General features: G+C 36.5%; 1 protein-coding gene across 4 annotated transcripts in view; it reads left to right on the top strand.

The window, feature by feature from the left end:
* Positions 1-22,847, top strand: part of MSR1 (macrophage scavenger receptor 1) — an 85,326-nt gene that overhangs the window by 33,186 nt on the left and 29,293 nt on the right. For 2 of the 4 annotated variants that reach the window (XM_073999968.1, XM_005562651.5), the window contains 4 exons: positions 3,405-3,485; positions 9,079-9,159; positions 16,088-16,141; positions 18,654-19,117. In XM_073999968.1, the coding sequence (XP_073856069.1) occupies positions 3,405-3,485; positions 9,079-9,159; positions 16,088-16,141; positions 18,654-18,697 (260 nt within the window). In that variant the 3' untranslated portion in view covers positions 18,698-19,117. Of the gene's footprint in view, positions 1-3,404; positions 3,486-9,078; positions 9,160-16,087; positions 16,142-18,653; positions 19,118-22,847 lie in introns of those variants that run through there. The other 2 variants (XM_005562649.5, XM_005562648.5) reach the window with 1 other exon arrangement.

Genomic DNA, 22,847 nt, shown 5'->3' with positions numbered 1-22,847 from the left:
GAAAACAAAGTAGAAAATTAATGCTTGTAATGAATAAAAACTAGAGAAGCATAGCTCTGGAAACTTAGTCAGATATTATTAGTGCTATGTTATCTGAGAATTTTAAATGATATGATATGCCTGGGTTTGCTTTTCTAGTAAATTGGGTAATTTTGATCTATGATATTGATGATTATCACATATTATATATCAGTACTTTTTTGTGGTTATATAGAAATCTTAATTTTCCTTTTTAAGAAATGATCATGGAGGAAGCTAAATAGTAGATTTTGTGCATGTGTTTTGTAAAGGTAATTCTTTATGGCAGATTATTGTGATAGTATTTATGAATTATTCCTATAACTATAATTGAAAATATTAAAGATGAAAAATAATGTAAATTCTGTGGCTTATTGAACTAGAGTAAATCATATATTTTGGCCAATATTAACCCAGTTTTTTTTGACATATATCAGCAAGGGAGCTGACAGGTAGCATTTTGTCCATTTATTGATGCCACGAGGCAGTTATTATGTCGATATGGAACAAAATTTTGAAAAGACTGAATGGAAACTACGAACAAAGAAGGTGACTACAAGAGACTCTGAGTCTTTATTCTTTTTTCCATAATATGGCAGAATAGATTACTGCATTTCCTTAATTTGATGGAGACATTGCAAAACAGATTCTTATCAAAAAGAAGAAGAAAGCCAACACTGAGGGAAATAGAGATGAAATAGACAAAACGCATTCAGACCAGATAAAAAAGCTCTAGCAATAGTCCAGCCATGTGACGGTGAAGACGTGAGCTACAATGGGAATGGAGAGGAGGTTAGTTTTGGAAGGTGGCAAGGTAGTGGATATTGTTCTGAAAAGTTCTGCATCAGAAACTAAGAGTAAAGTGGTATATAATTTGTTATTTTATTCCCCCAATGTATCTAAAAGACACCTAAAACATTTATTGAGATTCTTCCAACATTTTGTTAGAAACAGTAAAAGAGCTATAACAATGTACAAAAATGAAACATAATAAGTAAGATTAATGTTACGTGAAGAATAGAATAACAATAAAAATGTACATTCAACATGCCTAGTTAGAACTCTAACAAAAAGCTTTACCTGTTTTTCTTATTCTAGAATTCGAATACTGGGTATCAGTATTTTTATATAAAATTACAGAGAGGGATCTTTAACTCCAAATTTTGTAAAATAACAGATGTATTTGCTGTGATTGAACTAATACTCCAAAATTAAAGCTGTATGCAGTTCTCATAATTACATGTAGCATAATTGAAAGGATAATTAGTAATTACGAGAGTTCCTTCTATCTCTTACCTACCAAAGAAATGGTGAGAAGTCCATCTCAGAGGCTAAGAGGCTAGATCTATTCTCTGTGTCCGTTGTTTCTTTTTGTTTCATGTTCTAGTTTTTCCTGGAATGTCTGAGTCTTGCTTTGGATTCTTAGTTACTAAACTGAAATCTTTGCTTGTGCACTTTTTTCCAAACACCATCGTTGAATACTATCACTGTGCTTCCCTTCACTTAGTTCAACAAAATTCAGGTTGCAAATTGAATGTCTGTCCTGCTTGCCCCCCTCCCCTCTGATTCATCACTATGTAGTGATGAATGGATACAGCTGTGTTCATGGTTATGCAGGTTAAACCCCTTTTCTTGGGAAGTACTACATTCTTCTGCAGAGGATAGGGAGCACATACAAATTCCCTTAGATATAGAAACCTGGCATTTCTTGTGCAGCACTAAATATATGTCTCACAACAATTAAGCTATACCTTAGATTATAATACCCTGGTTAATTTCTAAAAGCCTGGTAATATGTTGTTTGCATGACGATTATGTGGAGAAAAATACACATACACACTTAGGAAAGAAGTGTTAAAGATCTTTAGTTAAAATAATACAACTACGAATTATATTTTTCCTCATGGCTTTTCTAGGCTTTTATGTTTCCTATAAGTAGAGTTGCTTTTATTATAAAAATACAATTAAATGTGTGTCCAATGCTGCATATGAAGAGAAAGGGGCATTCTATTGAGAAGAGTAATGATGTCTTGAGCCTCTAAAACCCAAATTGTACCTTGAAAATGGGACATACCAGAGGAATAGACAGAAGTAGAGTCAATGATGTCAAAATAAGCAACAAAAAAATGGACAAAATATACTTATTCATGAGATAATCTTTATTTATTTATGTGGCCCCCTCTTAGTTTTCTTCAGGTATTATACCTCCCAGCTGATTAAAATTTGTAAACAAGTGCATTCTAACCAGGGATGCTGTATACAATTGTATGTTTTCCTTGGACCATGTATGTGACCAGACAGTAACAAATGAAAATGTTTCCTTTAAAATATCACTATTTCCCTATTCTGTGGTGAATCTGTGGAATAATGTTTCTGTTTCTTTCTTTTGGTGTTGGAAAAGAAACTAAGTGTTCTTCTTTAAATAAAGAAGAGAATATTTGTCCTCTGTACTCCATATGGAACATGGTATGTAGGTAGGATTACCTCTGAGTTCTAAAGACAAGCTAGGTAAAATCATTTTAAAGACGTGATGACCAGGTATCTATTTTGCTGGACACAGAAAATACAAATGACTAAATCGGTGTTGTTTAATCACAGCTCTCAGGAGAGCCACCTGACAAAAATGATGAGAGCGAAGTTTTCCTAGCAGTGTCTCCATATTGTTTATAGCATCTATACCAATCTAGGAGTTTGACTTAGGATTTTACTTGAAAAAAGAATTCCTCTACTCATTTTAGTCTTCCTGCCTTTCTTCATACCTTTCCTACTCCCTAAGAATTATCTTCCTTCCCCTTCTCTTCGTTCTTGAAAGTACCCCTCATTATCCTACTTTCTCAATGAAGACTTCAACCATCACCATGCACGCCGATCTCCAGCTCACTGACAAATATCTGAGTTTATGGTCAGTTCCAACAAAGTGCTTCTGGTTGTCTCCTGTGTGTGAATTTTCCTTTCCCTTGAGGGTATCAGAAATGTCTTTTAAGTTCTTACTTACAGATTTTCCATATAGTAGTTAACTGCATATTGTATCTAACTCAAAGTTTAACTGCCTAGGAAGTGTACAACGCTAATGCGACTTTGTGACAGCCTGCTGTCTTTTCTCTGCCCCCAGGTTCTCAGAACATAGAAAAGTGTGAGGCACACTCACATTTAATATATTGTTAGGTTGTTTGTTTTGAGGCAATGTCATCCTTATTAGCATAAGGCATTATATTACTGAATAGCAGAATACTCCTCCGTTCATGAAGTTTGGTCTTATACATTTTCTGTATTATTGCACAACAAATAAAAGACCTTGGATTTCCTTATATAAGTATATTGACAGACGACTAACCTATTTTTCCTATGCTTTATAACTATGATCAATAACTGTAATTTTTTTAAAGGTCCTCCTGGACCTCCAGGTGAAAAAGGAGATCGAGGTCCAACTGGAGAAAGTGGTCCACGAGGATTTCCAGGTCCAGTAGGTATGGCAATTATAGCTAATCGTATACTGTGAAGATAGATGATATACATCCAGGTACATGTGTAGGGGAGGATCACTATTTTATTTATATCCTGCAGAGGGTGTGTGTGTGTATGTGTGTGTGTGTGTGTGTGAGAGAGAGAGACAGAGAGAATGTTGGTGGGGGGTAGTAACTGTTGTAGTAGCCTAATCATATCATATATTGAATGATAAGCATTACTCATGATTTTTGAAGAAAATAAATGCTTTAACCAGAGTAACCAAATGGAATTGTTCATAAGTCTCGAGAGTGACATGTATATAATAGACAGCAAACAGTATAAAGCAGACCCAACCTTAGATCATATGTGAAGGGGAGTACAAAAATTATCTTTGCATTGAATATATCATCTTCACATTTGCAAGCTATCTCATTTTTAAGACATAAAAACTCATACTAGTAGTGAGTTATGAATCACAAGCAAATTGGACTGTATTTCTTATGTAGTATTTGGAATATATCTGTTTAAACTAATGAAATCTGAATGTAAATATTGGCTAAAATATGGATGACATTTACCTTTGCTGACAGTCATTCTCTGTGCTTTACTAAGAGCAAAACTGCTTCAAATTGTTTTCCTCTAAGTTATAATATTGAAAGAAATATTTTGGAAAAAGACAATAGAAGACACAGAAGAGAGAACATGAACTTTCTTTGCTTGAAAAAATAAAAAAGATAATAACATGATTGTTATGTTAGCCTTGGCTAGAAATCAAATATCCTGCATGCTGTTTGATGATAGGAAGTATATTGTAAGGTCTAATTATAACTAGAATGGTTTGTGTTACCAAAAAATGTCTAAATACCACGTACTTCATCTTATTTTTCTGTCTTTTGATTATATAAAAGGTTCTTCTTTCTGATCAATGTATTGACTAGCCCTGGTCACATCAGAAAAATAATTTTTGACAATGAAAAGCATGAACTTGATACCTACCTAAGCAGATATATGTTTACGTATGTACATATATAGTGTGTGTTGTGTATGTGGCATATTATATGGAAAGACAGATGATACATCCAGGTACATGTGTTTTATATTATGTATATAAAATAGCAATCCTCCCCATATATATAATATGCCAGGTCAGATGGTGTTGGCATTGGTGTGCTTTTGAATGCCTTGCCAGGAAAGAACTTTTATTCAGGAAAGCGTTTCTACTTGACTAATGCTAAGCAGATACTAACAATGTTGCATTAATGTCATAAGCAGGGGAAACAATCAGTATTAAATCTGCTGCCAGACTACTGTTGTCAAGGGTCTGTTAGCTCCTCCATACAAACTGCAATTGTCAGAGCTCTATAACTCAACCATAAAAGTTCAGTCTGGGCTACAGCTTGCCATACAATGCTTCATCTTGGGAAAATCTGCTGCAGCTGTTTCTGAACTATGAATATATGAAATAGAAGGATTTGTAAATTTCAGCTTGTGTCTTTGATTTTGTTTTTTTTTTTATTGTAAATTTACAATTTGTCATGGTTTAAATTTACAGGGTAAAAAGTGATGTCATAATTTCTTGCTTTTGGTACTGCTCATTTACACAAATAGGCATTACCCAGTTCCTCATAAAAGACAGGTCGAGTTCCTGGGGTAATCAAATGACTCTTTTAGGGTATCAGGTTACCATTTAGTTTGGTGCACTGCAAGAAAAGTATTCAAAATATCAGGCATCTTTCCTAATGAATTATTCCCTGATTACTTGCTACATTCTGTTCATTTCTCCACCAGATTGTCTAACTGCCTCATATTTGATACTGAAATCAGGAAGCAAAGAGTATATGATGGACAACCATAGTAATTCTACTTTCTAAATTGAACAGGCTTATCACGTCCCCATCTGTACATCCATTTGAGCCTACTAAACTCAGCTTGACCAAATCAAACTCATCTAGACTCACAATCATGATGCAAATATCTGCAAAACCTAAATGGCTGTCCTAGTAGCCTCAAATAACTAATACATTAAATATCGTAGAATTGTGACTGATATACTGCGGTGGATATTATGTTTACATATGCTTTATTCCCCAAATAAGAACAAATGTATTTTAGAGGACTATTTCCCTGAAAGCATGTTAGGGAGAACGCCCTATCACTTTTCACTCAAAAAATATATGCTGACCACTTTCTGCAGGCCTGGTTTTCTACAATACCCTGTAGAGTATGTGTAAACAGATACAGAATCTCTGAATCCACAGAGCTTCCAGGACGATAAGTAATAATATAAGTGAGGCAAATGTCATGATCAAGGATTTTTGATCTCACGTGCATTCCTTTTAAGGGGCTCATTTTAGAGTTGTTTTCCCATGACAACAGTGTTTTGAAGGAGAAACAACTTTCTTTTCTAAAGGAATCTCTGGGTGGGCCATCTAAGGAGCTGTTTATGTCCATGTGATCAATAACAAGGTAGTTTGACCTGTAGGCATGGAAGGGGCTACCTACGTGAGATGCCCTGGGAGAGAACTGAAGGCTCCTCTGGCTGCAAACTTTTCGTCATCAACCAATACTATTTACTTTCCTTACATAGTCTGAATTTTCTACCATAGGAATCGTGCCTCCAGAAGAGAATATAAAGCTCATCTTAACCATGGATATTGGAAGAGAGGAACCATATTTTATTAATGTTTATATCCACATATATCTTTACCCTGGCCCACCCCTTCCCATAGGCTGTGGCCCAAGAAGGCCTCTCCCTCAGGCTTCAACAAGGACAGGATTCCTACATATACACCTGAGTAAGGAACGTTGCCTGGTTCCAGGCTGTCGCTCTACGCCTGAGTGTTGAAAGTGGGTTTCTTCTGGAGGTAACAAATGGTGCCAATGAATCAAACAGTGTCACTGCTAACTGTGTACATATTGTTAAATAAAACTAAATTTAGAAGCCTTTACAACAGTGTCACTGCTAACTGTGTACATATCGTTAAATAAAACTAAATTTAGAAGCCTTTACAACAGGCTGGTGAAAATAATGAGGATGAGGAGGAGGGAGAGGAGAACAAGAAAAGCTAACATTTACAAAGTATTCATGACATGCCAGGCACTTTTCTAAGTGGTTTACATGTATGAGCTCTTTTAATTATCACATCAGCCTAATGATGCGGAGACAAATAATACACCCATTTTACAGGTGCAATGCACAGGGAGGTTAAATGACTTGCTCGAGGTCAGTCAGCAACTAGTAAGTGGCAAAGATGGTATTTGAACCCCAATGGGCATGAGTGCAGAGTCCATGCCCTTAACCAGTCTGCTACATTGCAGAAAGGAGCCAGAACAGAGCAGGACACCTAGGATGTGTGAATAATTATCAGACCAGCTTTATGTAACTGATTTGATCACTGGGATCTTACGGAACTGTCTGTAAAATGATGGATTCTGATTGGATGATGTCTAATGTCTCTTGGAACATCCCATGGCTGAGATTCCGTGTAATTGTACTTACATTCTCCATGAGTTAGAATTAGGTGCCAGACCCTTTCCCATTGCCACAGATTATTGTAGAAAATTAGTTAATTGCCTCCTGAAAGCCTCAGGGAATCTGATCGTATGCAGTAAAGCTCAACAGCGGTGCTTATATTTTGGGGACAACATTTTCAAACATCATTAAGCAAACAAGTCACATAACTCCATAGGCCATATAAAGTCTGATTAACCATCTCCCAGAACAGAACTCTATGACTGCCTGATTTCTATGAAAGTATCTGATATGCTTCATTTACAGATTTATTTGCTCACCCATTGAAAATGTACTTGATTTGTAGTTGAACAACCTTGATTTTTAGTTGAACAGCTGTGTTCTGAGCATCACTGTAAGGCACTTGAGAAGTCAGCATTGGAGAGGCTTCTCTGTTGCTCCTGTCTAAAGCAGGCACCATGGCATTCTCTATTCCATTACCCAGTTTTTCTAAAATTATAACCCCCAAATTACCGTCTTTCTTTGCTACCTTTCTCGCTATCTGTCTCTCATTGTTTCTCCACTCTGGAAGATCTGTTTGGATAAGGTTATTTTTAACTCCAGGAATGTACTGAGACTGGTACAACATATATTTATTGAATTAATGAAGGAAATAGTAAAAGTGGAGGTTACTTGTGAATGGCACTCTACAAAGAGTAGGGGAATGTTTTCAAATTGTTTAAATTGGCAGAATTTACTGTCAGTGTTTCTATTTGTAAATTTGAATGACAAGTTTCAGTAACCACAAGTACAGAAGTCTCACTACCTTGCTTACATAGTGAAGGAAGGTATAAATATTAATCAGCCTGTACTGAGAACAGATGTTAGGTCTTTGTTAGGCTGTATACTATGAAATCCAGCCAATATATACTACTTCGTAATTAAATTGAGTTGAAATGTCCTGACTTTACTAATATTTCTATACATAGTTTATCACTTTATTGCTTTGGGAGGAATCATTCTAAACATAGTTTATCACTTTATTGCTTTGGAAGTTTGCTTAATATCTGTTGGAATCAAAGTTTTATACTGGATTAATTAATATTTCTTACTATTAAGAGTAATATACTTTTTAAACTGAGAGCTTCTTAGAGGGAAGTTAGCCCAGTTTTAGGTGTCTCTATTAATAAACCTCAAGAAAAGGTTTTTAAAATATATTTAATATATATAAGCCCTGTCTTCTGGAACTTATGAACTAAAAGTAATATTCCAAAATGCTGATATTGGGAAAAGATGTGTAATCAGTTTCTTACAATGTGCCTCCCCAAGGGATCAAGTGAAACTGGGTGAATGAGATCTCTGTGAATTGATAATGACACAACATAAGATGCCGAAACTATCACAATAGTTTATCAAGAACCACTGAACTCTAGGATAAAATATTTTATTTCATAGGAATATAACATTTTCTTTTGTATGCAGTTGTTATGATCACCATAGTAATATTGGGTTAAAAAATAGCCATTTTCAGTTTTAATTTAAGCATATAAAACCCTAGATTTGTTTCAGTATATAGTACATACTCGTAAGTAAATCTGTGTATCGTGTGTGTGTGTATGTGTGTGTGTGTTTATGTTTATTTACACTGGGATGACAATGAAATATGTAAGAAGAGGTCCATGATAGATAAAGTAATATATTTCAGAGCCAAGACACCAATTTATTTTATAAACACTCATTGATACTTTACATTGCTTGAGTTGTATTTTTTCTAAGGCGAATCTTAAGAATTCAATTTTCAGCTTATACATTTTAAAGTTGTCATTTCAGCTACAGCAAAATCCTGCCATTTGATGATTACTGGTTGACTACATAAGTCTTCTGGTTAAAACTCTAAGATCTATTTTTTCTAATGTGCTTTTATTTCTACTAACAATATGTTATTTTTTGAATAGCTACAATGTGCTGAATGTACTAAGGTTTATATTTATGGCTTGTATTATCTTTCAATGTCAAACAATACATTTTAGGAAAGATACTATTCCTTCATTTGGAGATTCTCTAATTTCATATTCACTTATAAAACTAGATGTTTTCATTATACTCTCAAGTCTGTATGAAAATGAATTATTACCTCCTTTTTTTCTTCATTAATAATGTAGGTCCTCCAGGTCTTAAAGGTGATCGGGGAGCAATTGGCTTTCCTGGAAGTCGAGGACTCCCAGGATATGCTGGAAGGCCAGGTATTATGATAATGTGTATTTTCTTTATAGAATATGTAGAAGAAACACCAAATAATTTATATATATACATAATGTTATATATGTAGTATATATTTTTTTAAATTCTTGGATGATAAAAAGTGGTCATTGTGTCAATACTAGTATTCACATTTTGTGGTCTAAAAATGATTTCTGAAATCACATTTTTGAAACTGACTTCTGTTCACCTGAGGAAAGTTTCTATATCCCAAAGGAAAATCATTTTAAAAAACACACAGGATTTATAAACTTTTCACAATAATAAATCATCACGAACAATGATATCCATCTTTGAACAAAGATAGTTGAAAGACTGGCAAAGAAAAAAAAAAGAAGCAAAGTATAAACACCCATTTAACCACAACCGGCCAGACCTTGTGAAGTTACAGTTAGCAAAATACAGAGAAGTCTGAAATCCTATCCTCTGCAAAATAAATTGTCTGCTATTATCTACTAGTGCTTAATCATCGGGGTTGTTCAGCATTTTGAAATGTACACGCATGATGATATTATTTCCATCAGCTCTGCCAATAGCCTAAGCTTGAATTGCAAACTTTGAACAGCAATTTTAGAAAGAGCTAGGCTTACTGTCTCCTAATTTCAAAGTGAATAATCATCAAGAGAATAGAGTTGGACCAAGTGCAGAGGTGAGCACCTGTAGTCCCAGCTATTTGAGACGCTGAGGTGGGAGGATTGCTTAGCTCAGGAGTTTGAGACAAGCCTGAGCCACACAGTGAGGCCCTGTCTCTAAAAAATAAGAAAAAGAAATAAAAGGAATAGGGTCCCTATCATTGAGGTATTTTAAAAATACATTTTATTTTTAGAACAGTTTTACATTTATAGAAAAACTGCACAGAAAGCATAGCGAGTTCCCATAAACCACCCATGCACACACGGTTTCCTCTACTATGAACATCTTGCATTAGTGTGGTACATATGTCACCATTAATAAACCAACATTGATGTATCACTATTAACCAAAATCTATAATGTACATTAGTGGCCACTCTTTGTGTTGTACATTTAATGTGTTTCAGCAGAGGTATAATGTCATGTATCCATCATTACAGTATTAGACAGAAGAGTTTTGCTGCCTGGAAGGTCCCCTGTGCTCCACCAACTCTATTCCTCCCCGCCACAATCTCTTGGCAGCCACTCATCTTTTGACTGACTCCGTAGTTTTGCCTTTTCCAGAATGTCATATAGTTGGAATCATACAGTATGTAGCTTTGTCAGACGGGCTTCTTTCACTTAGCAATATGAATGTAAGGTTTCTCTATATCTTTTCCTGGTCTGATTGCCCATTTCTTTTTTTTTTTTTTTTTTTTTTTTTTTTTTTTGAGATGGAGTCTCGCTCTATCTCCCAGGCTGGAGTTCACTGGTTCGATCTTGGCTCACTGCAAGCTCCGCCTTCCGGGTTCACGCCATTCTCCTGCCTCAGCCTCCCGAGTAGCTGGGACTACAGGCTCCCGCCCCCACGCCCGGCTAATTTTTTGTATTTTTAGTAGAGACAGGGTTTCACCCTATTAGCCAGGATGGTCTCGATCTCCTGACCTCGTGATCCGCCCGCCTCGGCCTCCCAAAGTGCTGGGATTACAGGCGTGAGCCACCGAGCCCGGCCACTCATTTCTTTTTATTACTCAATAGTATTCCATTTTATGGATTTACCACAATTTGTTTATCCATTCATCTATTAAAGGACATTTTGGTTGCTTCGAAGTTTTAGGCTGGGCATGGTGGCTCACACCTGTAATCCTAGAACTTTTGGAGGCCAAGGCAGGCAGATTACTGAGGTGGGCAGATCACTTGAGATCAGCAGTTTGAGACCAGCCTGGCCAACATGGTGAAACCCTGTCTCTACCAAAAAATACAAAAATTAGCCAGGCATGGTGGTACATGCCTGTAATCCTAGCTATTCAGGAGGCTGAGGTGTGAGGATCAGTTGAACCCAGGAGGCAGAGGTTGCAGTGAGCCGAGATCATGCCACTGCACTCCAGTCTGGGTGACAGAGTGAGACCCTGACTCAAAAAAAAAAAAAAAAAAAAAAAGAGTTTTAGAAATTATGCATAAAGCAGCTATAAACATTAATGTGCTGGCTTTTGTGTGGACACGAGTTTACCTAGGAGTGTGATTGCTGGATCAAATGGTAAACATATGTTTAGCTTTGGAGAGGATTATTTCATTCATTCACCCAGCCCACACAACTTGATGAGGGGTCACTGTGTGCTGGAGATAAATACAGCACAGCTGCTGTTCTTAAGGAGCTGGAGACAAAAAAAAAAATGCATAAGCAATTAGCTATAATGCCATGTGGTAAGTAAACAACCTTGGTGCCGTTGGACGAAATGCTGTATGGAAGTAGAGAGTATGGAGTGAATAATTCCATACCGTAAGAAAATGTGTTACATACAAAGTAGTAGTGTTTGTTAGTGCCAGACTAAAAGAGGCCTAGAATTTCTTTAGGTTTGTATTTCTCAAACTAAAGGAGGCATTGGAATCACCACGAGGATGTGTTAAAACAGCTTACAGGACTCCACCCCAGAGTTTCTGATGTGGTAGGTCTGGGATTGGGCTTGCATCCTCACCAATTTCCAGGTGAAGGTGATGCTATTGGTCCAGGGACTATATTTTGAAAACCATTATGTTTAGGTGGGAAAAAACAGCAGAGAAAAAGTAATCAAGCACAAAGAAAAACAAGGGCAGAGGTAATAAGTCCCTTGACAAAACATATCCTTAGGACATCACTTCTTGTTAAAAGACACCAATCTGGTAGAGATGTGAGCAGCAGTGCCGGGTGCTGCTCTGGTTGTACTGCAGACTAGAAGAAGGAACAATACAGTCTCTCCTCTATAAGAGTCTGAAGAAGGTGGTAAAATTAGAAATAAGTCCAATAATTGTCAAAAATGAAATATGTAAACACAGGTCCATGATATATAAAGTAATGTGTTTCAGAGCTAAGACACTGATTTATGTTATAAACACACTTTGATACTTCACATTGCTTGAGTTGTAGTTTTTTAACAGCCTGGACTATGTGAATAACATCAAAAACGTTATCAGATTCTGAAGCAAAAAGTTCAAAAAGAACTTCCTCCATCTATTTTCTTCTATTCTCCCTCCCACACTCCTTTTCTTCCCACCTTGCTCTTTCTTTCTATATGGATTAAGTACACACTGCTCATAAGGATACAGTGCTAGAAACAGGGAAATGGAAAGTAAATAAGACAGTCTACAACTGAAAAGATACACAAACACAAGGAGAGAAAGAGAAGACTTCATACTTTCTCCATGCATAGCAGATCTATAGAGTAGTGCATTTATAAGACCTGACATATTTACTTCAGAAAGTTTGGAGGATTTAATTGAAGTGAAACCTTGCATATCTTCAAAATCCATAGAAGGCTCTGTTCTACCTTGTTCAACAAAGTAGAACTTTCAGCATGCAAATGATGTGCTTCTGTCCATTTTGCCTCTTGAAGTTCATTCAAAGCCTGATTGTCTCCCTCAGGGTAAGTTATGGTCATTTTCAGGATTATCTAAAATATTAGACATACATATCATTTATTAATTCAACACATTTACTGAACATTTTCTCTGTGTGATTCATAGAGCTATCTACAGATGGTTGAACACATGAGTCTGAAGTTTTGAAGAGAGGCCAGAGATTAAAAGACAAAGTTTAGCTATGATCATATAAATATTCTTCAGAACCCTGATTTTAATAATATTTTATGGGTAGAGAGTGGGAAAGTACAAAGAGAAGAGGCTTAGCATAAAGCTTTAAGTAGTTCCAGAAATACAGGCTGAGATGAACAAAGTAGCAAATGGAAGAGAAGTAGCCCAACTGAAGAAGAAAACCCAGAGAATAGAGCATGAAAAAAGACAAAGACAGAGTTTCAAAGGTGGTCAAGTAAGGTGAAGTCTACAAAAAGCTCTTTGCAACTGCTGCTTCAGGGATGTCGCCATTGTTCAGAGCAGATTCTGTGGGGTGGGGTGATAACCAGATCAGGGTATATGGAGGAGGGAATGGTTGATAAGGGTTGGAGATGGGGTACAGCCAACTCTTGAGCTGCCTTGCTATGCAGAGGAGGAGGAAGAGATGCACTTTTAGTTAGTTTTGTTGGTTTCGTTGTTTTTTCTTTGTAGGAGGGATCTGAGTACCATTTACATGCTTATGGAAAGATAAAATAGAGGAGGAGTGGCTGAAGACAGAGGAAAGCAAAGCAAAAACATAGTGTAGGGTTAATGAGAGGGTATAAGGTGAGGAATTCAGGGACCAGGAAGAAGCACTAGACTTAGGAGAGAGGATGATCACATTTCAAAATAGCTTAAAAAACACGGGGGGTGGAGAGGCGGGCTACAGCTGCGAAAATTTGGTTACTGTAATTAAGGCATGTATGCAAAAACGTCTAACCTAGTATCTGGCTCATAGAAGAGGCACTTAAAAATGCTTGACATCATGATGATGTTATTGAAGACACCTCCTCTTACATTCTTTCAAGTTAGACTATCCTCTTACATATGACCTGGTTCTTATTTTTAAATGGCTTTTAGAAATGTAAGTTACCTTTTTTAAAAGAGTCATACATAGAACAGGAGATAGTTAACTCTAGGTTTGGACCAAGCTCTTGCATTCATTTTTTACCAAAGGTATCATTCTGAGGAGCCAATACATTCTTCTCCTTTAGAAAGGATATTTTTAATGTTTTCAAGTGTGAAAAAAAATTTCCAAGTATCATCGGTAAGCAAATCTCTGAATCATGTTAAAATGATACAAAACATTTGTTTATTTATAAGGAGATAAGGCATTTCATTTTACCATCTTTAAGAGGAAAAGTCACAGTGGTGTAAGAACAAAAGCAAAATAAAAACATGAAAGTAATTTTTTATTTATCATGGAATCTGAGAGCTACAAGGGCCTTTCGTGGGTCAGTGCTCTGGCTTAAGTATGTCTGTTCTGAAATATCTAAGACAAGTTGCTGTGTGAAAAGACTTCTAAGAACAATACATAGTTTCTTTCTCTTTTCTCATTGTGAAGATAATGTTGAAATAATGAAATTAAGCTTGCTTATTATGTTCTCTTTTATGAAAAGAATTAGAACTGATCAGTTACACTTTGTTTTAACTCCTCCCTTCCCAAGTTTTTAACAGTTTCTTAGACCTTTTTCCTCTTGGACAATCTGAAAATTTGGTACTATATTTTATTAAAGCATGCTCTCAAAAAATAGGAAAGGTTTTGGGTGCTTTGTGGTAACAATGATTTTTGCCAATTTTACAGTACCTGAAACAACTCAGTTACAATTAAGAAATGAATGTAATGATATGAAGTATAATCACATTATGCAAAGCAATTAGAGAATTAGAAATTTGGTATTATGACCCTGATATAAAATGGTTGGCATTTCATTAAATCTTCAAAATACAGTTTCAATTGGGAATAATTTTTACTCTTTAAGTGCCTCAAGTCTCATGCTACTAATTATATACATTATATTATATATATGTATTTTTTTAAGTTGGTAAATTAGGATCCAAAAATCTTCTCTAAGAAATACATAATGACACGTGTTCAAAATAAAGCACAGATGAAGATAATGTAAACTAGAGAAATCAAAAATACATATAAACACTAAAATTATATATAATTGTACCATAAAAAATGAATTGAGATGAAAAAGGTTTTCTCTCATTCCCTGAGAATAAAATCACAGAGAGAAGATTCCAGCTAAGCTTTAGGAGGTGAAGAATAGAAATAAGAAGAACTAGATCTTTTATGTGTATCTTTTATGGGCAAAGTGCGTAATGAACAGGCAACTCTACAATGGAAAGCATTATTTTTTTATTTCCTAGAAGAATAAACTTTAGCTCAGAAAGATTTAAAGACTTGTCCCAAGTCACATACCCAGTAAGTGGCAGAGCAAAATAACTCAACACAAGGGTTTCTAAATTATTACTATTATTCTCTCAAAGTCTATGATTGTTAAACTACATCCCCTGAGCTCTAGGATGAAAAGGTTGAAGGTTCTCAATTTTGCTGGAGGGAATCAAAAACATTAACAAAGATTTTGACTTAGAGACAGAGAGCACTCGGATCAGTTCTACATTTGTGTCAAGACAATAATTAACAAGATCTGATTGTATCTGATGGCTGTTGGAAGAAAAATCACTAAGCAGGAACAGCACCAAACTTATGAGATGAAATATCTTTTTGATACTAAAGAAAGATCTGCAGACCCCTTTAAAAATCAACAGTGGGTGAAGTAGCAACCCCTTGGCAAAGACCAAGATCTAGCAATGTTTCCGCATCCATTTGAAGCCCTGACCCTCGTATAAAATATTTGTACCACACCCCTGTATAAATGGATGAGATTTCTCCAAACTAAAGGTGATCATCCTAGAGATGAGAATGCTCCAAGGATCTTCCCACCTTCTCCATGACTAAGAATCTCAACACTCCCAGAAATTCCTTGGCAGCCCAGTTTTGGGGGATGGTACACTCTAAAGAAATGAAAACCATAAATTGTAATGTGAATAGAAGAATGGGATGTGGGAGCTGATGGAAGGCACTGGACTTCCTGGGGGTGTGAGTAAGACCAGTCAAAGGAAGAGGAGAAAAGGACGATGAATAAGTACAAAACAAGCTCCTTATTCTTCAGATTTGCTTGATTTACGAAAATGGGGCATTTAGGGCCTTGTAAAAATTTGAAATATCACAATACTGGGTTCAGAATGGAGCTTCCTAAGTAATAACTATTATTATTATTAATGTCAATGCTATTATACATTTCAATATCTGTCAGTTCTTATAAATTTATGTTTTAATTAGCTTGTGACGATCTGTCTGCAGTTAAAGCAAACATTGTGAATTGCCCTGATTAAAAACAAATATTTTTTTTTTTCTTTTCTCAAGGAAATTCTGGACCAAAAGGCCAGAAAGGGGAAAAGGGGAGTGGAAACACACTAAGTAAGTATATAGTATTTTGTTTTCTGTGTGAATTCTTGTAATAAGTAAGTCTATGATACTAGAGATCCGGGTTTGAGGCAAATGTTGGGAACTTCAGCACAGATCCAGAGAGACTGTATGGAAGCCAAACATAATTTTCTACAAATAAGCATGCTAATTGGGGTAAAACAAATACATTCTATTATACAACTCTTTCAATCTCATTATCCGTTTGTCTTTTGTTTTTCTGATGAACACTATTTTCTAAATATTCCACATAGAAAATTGTTCAATTTTCAAGTCAATTTCTATCCACTGAGGGAAAATCAAGCTTCTGAGTAGAAACAATTACAACCTCCTTCCTTACTAAATGAACCCTTAAATATAAGAATTTGAACAGTTTAAGAACCCTGAAAATTTAACACTCTGATGGCTGGGGCTTTTTGTTTTGTTTATTTTACTAAAAACTTGAAATGTGGTATTCCATGTTCTAAACCTTTAAACCTGCAACAGAATAGATTTCACAAGAATATTTGTCAATCTAATGCTGACCTCATGTTACAATATAAACAATCTGCTAATTGGACCTTAAAAACTGAGTATTAGATGAGATGTCTTCTATTTGCCATGCTGTAAGTCAATTGTTGTGTCTAGGCTCAATGTATACTGATATGATGAAAGGATTATGAAGAGGAATGTGGAACACCCACTTAACTTCTCAGAATCAAAAAGCTCCCTGTTATGTATTCCCAGTAGGAACTACCTGTGATGGGTGTGTGTCTATGTGTCCATGGGATAGCTGATACAAACAGGGTGATCATAGTTAATCATCAGGGGTCTGTTTTAGACAGATAATGGCAAATCCTTTTATGTACCAAAATCTAGCAGTTTTTAGTCGTAATCATTATCTAGAAATATACACTACCAATCTCTCTGTCTTACAAAACCTAATTATTTTAACCTAGTACTGTGTAGGTATGCCATATTTAGGCAAAGTAGGGTGTGGTGGTGAATACCAGCCATTAGAATAGTCATTAGTGTAATCATGATGCTTTCAAAGTACAACAGAGTATTGTGTTTTTTCTGAGTACTTTAGTGTTACTTAATGAGTATTATTGTTATTATTATATTAAAACAAAGAAACATTAGTCTGTCTTTTCTCCATTGTATCCATTTGTTCTTTAAAGTGGTCACTTTTGCCTGCTGTATACTTTTTTCGTTTGGTGTTTTTTGTTTGTTTGTTTGTTTTGAGATGGAGTCTCACTCTGTCACCAGGCTGGAGTGCAGTGGCACCATCTTGGCTCACTGCAACCTCCACCTCCTGGGTTCAAATGATTCTTCTCCTGCCTCAGCCTCCTGAGTAGCTGGGACTATAGGTGCACACCATCAGGCCCAGCTAATTTTTGTTGTTTAGTAGAGACAGAGTTTCACCATGTTGGCCAGGCTAGTCTCAATCTCCTGACCTTGTGATCTGCCCACCTCGGCCTCCCACAGTGCTGGGATTACAGGCATGAGCCACTGTGCCCGGCCCACCTGCTGTATATGTTTTACTCGACTTACTTCTTTCTTTCTCCTTTTCACTCCATTTACTTTCAGCTAAGCTCCTCCTGAAAAGTTCTCCTTCTTATCCTTATGTTTATCTTTATCTCTGCCTTTATTTTATCTTTTCTTTTTCTTTATCTCCTTTTCCTGAGGCTTTCTCTGAGCTTCTTAACATTGACTCTAGTCAAGCTTTGCAAATAAGAAGCAATTTTTTAATTTTTAGTCTGCAAATAGCACCCCACTGTCTTCCATCACCTAAGGTTATCAAATGCTTTGAACATTTTCTTCAGATATGTTCAGAAATGTTTTCAGTTACAGATATTTTAATGGCTATTTTGGAGTTTATGTACATACTTTCTTTGAGGAAGCAGTAAGAGTGATGCTTGTATACAGCCTCTGAATTCTCCACCAGGTCCTCCCTCCTCATATAGAGTATATAACAACTGCATAATGCTTAAAAAAGAATGATACACATAAACATCTAATGTGGTATATTCTGCTTTTTGCTGATGTTAATATGTCAGTCATCTGTCTATATTAAATATGGCTCTATCTCTTTTCTCTCAATGGCTACACGTTATTCTATTACTCAGCTATACCGTAATTACCATAATATAGCCATTCACCCCTCTCGTCCTGAACACTAAATGATTTTTGTTTGCTTTGGTCAGACTTTAATAAGCAATGCTATATTCAACACTCCAACATATAATCTTGTGGGAATACTTTTTAATAGGGAATTTACTAGAAGTAGAATCAATGGTTCAAAGGTTATATTCATTTTACCATTTGATGAATTCTTGTAAATGGCTGCTAAACGCTTGTACCAACTTATTCTGTATGAAAGTGCCTGATTCCCCACATCTTTAGTTACTTCTGGTAGGTGAAAATATATACTGAGTTTTTTAATATGCATTTTTAAAATTTTTTCAGGCTTTCTTTAAATATGATTAAAAATACTAATTAATTTCCTCTTTCATACATGTGTCAGGACCAGTACAACTCACTGATCACATGAGGGCGGGGCCCTTTTAAGATCAGGTGGGTTGGGCGGGACATCCTCTGCTACCATCTCATTAAAAGGCCCTTCGCCTCTGGACAAGTCATCTGCACAACTGACTTCCAAGATCCTTTTGTGACTCCTCCAAATGACCTTGGTTCCTGTGTTGTACCTGACTTCCACGTGGCCTCCTCTCCTGCTCCCTGGTGCTGTTTGGGTCTCTGCTCCCACGCTCATACCTCTACTTACTCCAGTTACGCCACCATCACTCCTCTCCCCTATCACCCCCAACCTAGACACCTCTAATGCATGGACTGGAGGGCTGCTCTAACCAGTCCTCAGTTCTCTGTCACCCGTTCACCTTGAGTCTTGAACCCAATTTAGTTTATTGAGTTCTAGGAGAACTGCTGTGTTCTCACCCTAACGTGGAAGAGTGATGTTTCAGTCAAGCAAAATGATTCCTACCATATCATGTAACACTTATGTGAGGCTCTGTCCTAAATATCTCAATTACCAATATGTGGTTTGGTAGTATTTCTCATCATTCTTTGCTCATGTGCAATGAGACTACAACTAGGATGTGAATTTTAAGTATCCTATCTAAAACTCATACAATGATAGGAAAAATCCATTGGTTTTTCATTTGATTTTTACTGCGGACTCAGCTCAATCTTAAATGAATGCTGGTCTTTTTCCAACGCATTTTTGATCCAAGTAAAGCCTGTGAGTCAAGGGCTTTTTTTTTTTTTTCTTTTTCTTTTTTTAAGAGACAGAGTCTCGCTCTGTTTCACAGTCTGGACTACACCCATTCACCTAGAGTCTAGAACCCAATTTAATTTATTGGGTTCTAGGAGAACTATCACAGGTACTGATAATATGCAAGTTCTTTCTATTCAAACATTATTCTCAACCAGAGATAGCGATGTCAGAAGAAAATCCATTCATTCACTCATTAATTCATTAATTCACATGTCCATTGTGTACCTCCATGAGCTGGACATAACCTAATAAGGGAGATGCTGTCTCTGGTTTTACAGAGCTAATTGTCCCTGAGAGATGTAGACAAATGAACAAGCAATTACAATACATGTAAGCTATACTGGGGGAAGAATAGGGCTGGATAGGTATGCAGAGGAGATAAAGAGTTTTTAATTCCTTAGAATATTTTTTTAAAAATTGATTCTGGGCCAGGCGTGGTGGCTCAAGCCTGTAATCCCAGCACTTTGGGAGGCCGAGACGGGCGGATCACGAGGTCAGGAGATGGAGACCATCCTGGCTAACACGGCGAAACCCCGTCTTTACTGAAAAATACAAAAAATTAGCCGGGTGCGGTGGCGGGCGCCTGTAGTCCCAGCTACTCGGGAGGCTGAGGCAGGAGAATGGCGTGAACCCGGGAGGCGAAGCTTGCAGTGAGCTGAGATCCGGCCACTGCACTCCAGCCTGGGCGACAGAGCGAGACTCCGTCTCAAAAAAAAAAAAAATTGATTCTGAGTTTACCTTCTCATCTTCCTATTTTCCAAATTACAGTGTGTGTATGTGTATATATACATATATATGTATATTTTATATATATGTATATTTTATATATATAAAAGTTTTGAAGTGAAGTCGAACTTGGGCGATTTATCCAACCCATTTAAACCAAAAATAAAACTTATATTACCTGGTCATTTCAAACAAAAACATTTTGATCATGAAAAAGAATACCAATATTCTCTTGTTGTAAAAAGCTCTTATGGGATTCCATGTTATATTTTTGGTTTCTCTCTAGTGATCAACAGACCACATTTTCACAACTCTTCTTTCCTTTAAGACCCAAGATTCATACAATTCAGATTCTAGTAGAACTCTAGATAGTATGCCTATGGGTATCTCAGCATTTTGATTTCCACATTTGTGTAATGAACATGTTAACACCTACCTCACAGGGTTGTTGTGAGGATCAAGTAAGATACTGTGTGTGTGAAGATGCTCTATGAAATCATAAAGTGCTTTAAAGATGTAAGGTATGCTTCGCAGTAATCTCTCTGAACTGGAATAGCTTTTCCTCGCTGGTATAATGCAGACATTTTTAATTTGTAATCAGAGTAGGAGAGAAAGCAAAATGAAAATGCAAGAAGCTGAATAAATGTCATGGCAAAAAGAGAGATGCTAGAGAAAAAGAGAAGATTTTATATTAGACAGAGCAACGCAAGTGTGACCAGATCGCAAATCAATGAGTTTGTCTGAGTCGAGCAGAAGAACATTAGTTATAAATAAGCGACTAAACAGGGTACACGCCAGAGGCCAGAAGCTGTCACCAGAGGTCAGAACAAAATGTCAGGCTAATAAAACAAGAGTCCAGGCTCTGAAGGACAAAGCATGGGCTCAAGACACTGCTGGTGAGAAAATTCCGAGAAAGGTTGAAACAAGTTAGAGCTGTCAATGGGTACTCTGGTTTCATGCCTACATGACATTAAAATCTCCAGAAGTAAAAGGGAGAGAAGAATTAGCCGCTTGTTCAGATACTCCCAAATATTAGCAGGCTAGCAACATTGAATAGCCAGTTTACACAAACATCTAGAGATAAGTTGTATCTCTTTTTCCTTGGTTTAATTTGATGAGACCTCCTGTCCCATTCTGCACTGGAAGTCAGGTAGAGTATGAGCAGGTTTCTTCAGCAGGCCTTGGTCCACATCAGGCACAGGATGGCCTCAGTCCCAGAGATGCTGGGAGACCATTCCAAGGATTCAGTTAAAAAGTCATCTGATATCCTAGACTAAATACAGATTTTTCAGTGTGAAAATTTTTCCCAAACTTTTCAAATTAGGGAAGAAAGGCTTCTCTTCTCTCTGTAGACAAAAAATGGATGCTGGATGCCCTGTTCAAATTATTGGCACAAATGGCACAAATTTTATCAACTTTAAAAATGTATAATGAAGAGAAAAGAAGCCTGCAATAAGCTCTAATGCTAGTCATAGTGAATTGTCTGCTGTGTTCTCACCTTAACTTGGAAGAGTGATGTTTTAGTCAAGCAAAATGATTCCTACCATAAAACATAACACTTGTGTGAGGCTCTGTCCTAAGTATCTCAATTACCAGTATGTGGTTTGGTAGTATTTCTCATCATTCTTTGCTCATGTGCAATGAGACTACAACTAGGATGTGAATTTTGAGTATCCTATCTAAAACTCAAACAATGATAGGACAAAATCCATTGGTTTTTCATTTGATTTTTACTGAGGACTCAGCTCAATCTTAAATGAACACTAGTCTTTTTACAAAGCATTTTTGATCAAAGTAAAGCCTGTGAGGCAAGGGCTTTTTTTTTTTTTTTTTTTTTTTTTTTTTTTTTTTTTTTTTTTTTTTCCTTTTCTTTATCTTTTTTTTAAGAGACAGAGTCTTGCTCTGTTGCACAGGCTGGACTACAGTGGCACCTCCATAGCTCACTGCAGCTTTGAGCTCCTGGGCTTAAATGATCCTCCCACCTCTGCCTCCTGAGTAGCTAGGACTTCAGGCACACACCACTATGCTTGGCTATTTAAAAAAGAGAAAAAAAAGATGGGATCTCACTATATTGCCAAGACTGATCTCAAACTATTGGCCTCAAGTAATCCCAAAATCTTGAAATTACAGGTGTGAGCCACCATACCTAACTCAAGAGGGTTTTTGGTGCATTATACATTAATCCTCAGAAGAGCATTTGGGTGAAGAACTATTATCCCAATTTCTAGAATTACAAGCTGAGGCTTACTGCTAATTAGTGGAAGAACAGAAACTCAAAGCCAGGTCTTTAAATCTCCAAAGTCCTTATGACTCCATTCACTATTCCCATGCTAGTGTTATGTATTTTTATATATAAATATCACAGATATGTCATGTGGAGAGTGTGCAAAGAGAAAGATACAAAGAGATAGGTAGAGAGAGAGAAAGGCAGAAAAGGAAGAAATTTGTAATGAGCGGTTTGGTTTTCTAGAATGGGCCTAGTAATTTGAAGTGCTAAAGAGATAAAAATTCTTACAGCAGATCAAATTCCAAATAAGCATTCTCAATTATTCTTTGTTTATGTTTCCACCTTCATAACTACTCCAGCTATTGCCTGTAGTCTTCCTCCTAAGGATATTACTCAGAAACATAGTCTTCCCGGAACGCTCACAAAGCTTCCATTATCACTAATGAGAGCTACTTATGTGCGCCTGGGGAAGC

The sequence above is a fragment of the Macaca fascicularis genome, chromosome 8 (assembly GCF_037993035.2).
Source record: "Macaca fascicularis isolate 582-1 chromosome 8, T2T-MFA8v1.1".
Taxonomy (NCBI): domain Eukaryota; kingdom Metazoa; phylum Chordata; class Mammalia; order Primates; family Cercopithecidae; genus Macaca; species Macaca fascicularis.
Note: the sequence above shows the minus strand (reverse complement) of the source record. Positions and strands in the feature narration are given on the sequence as shown.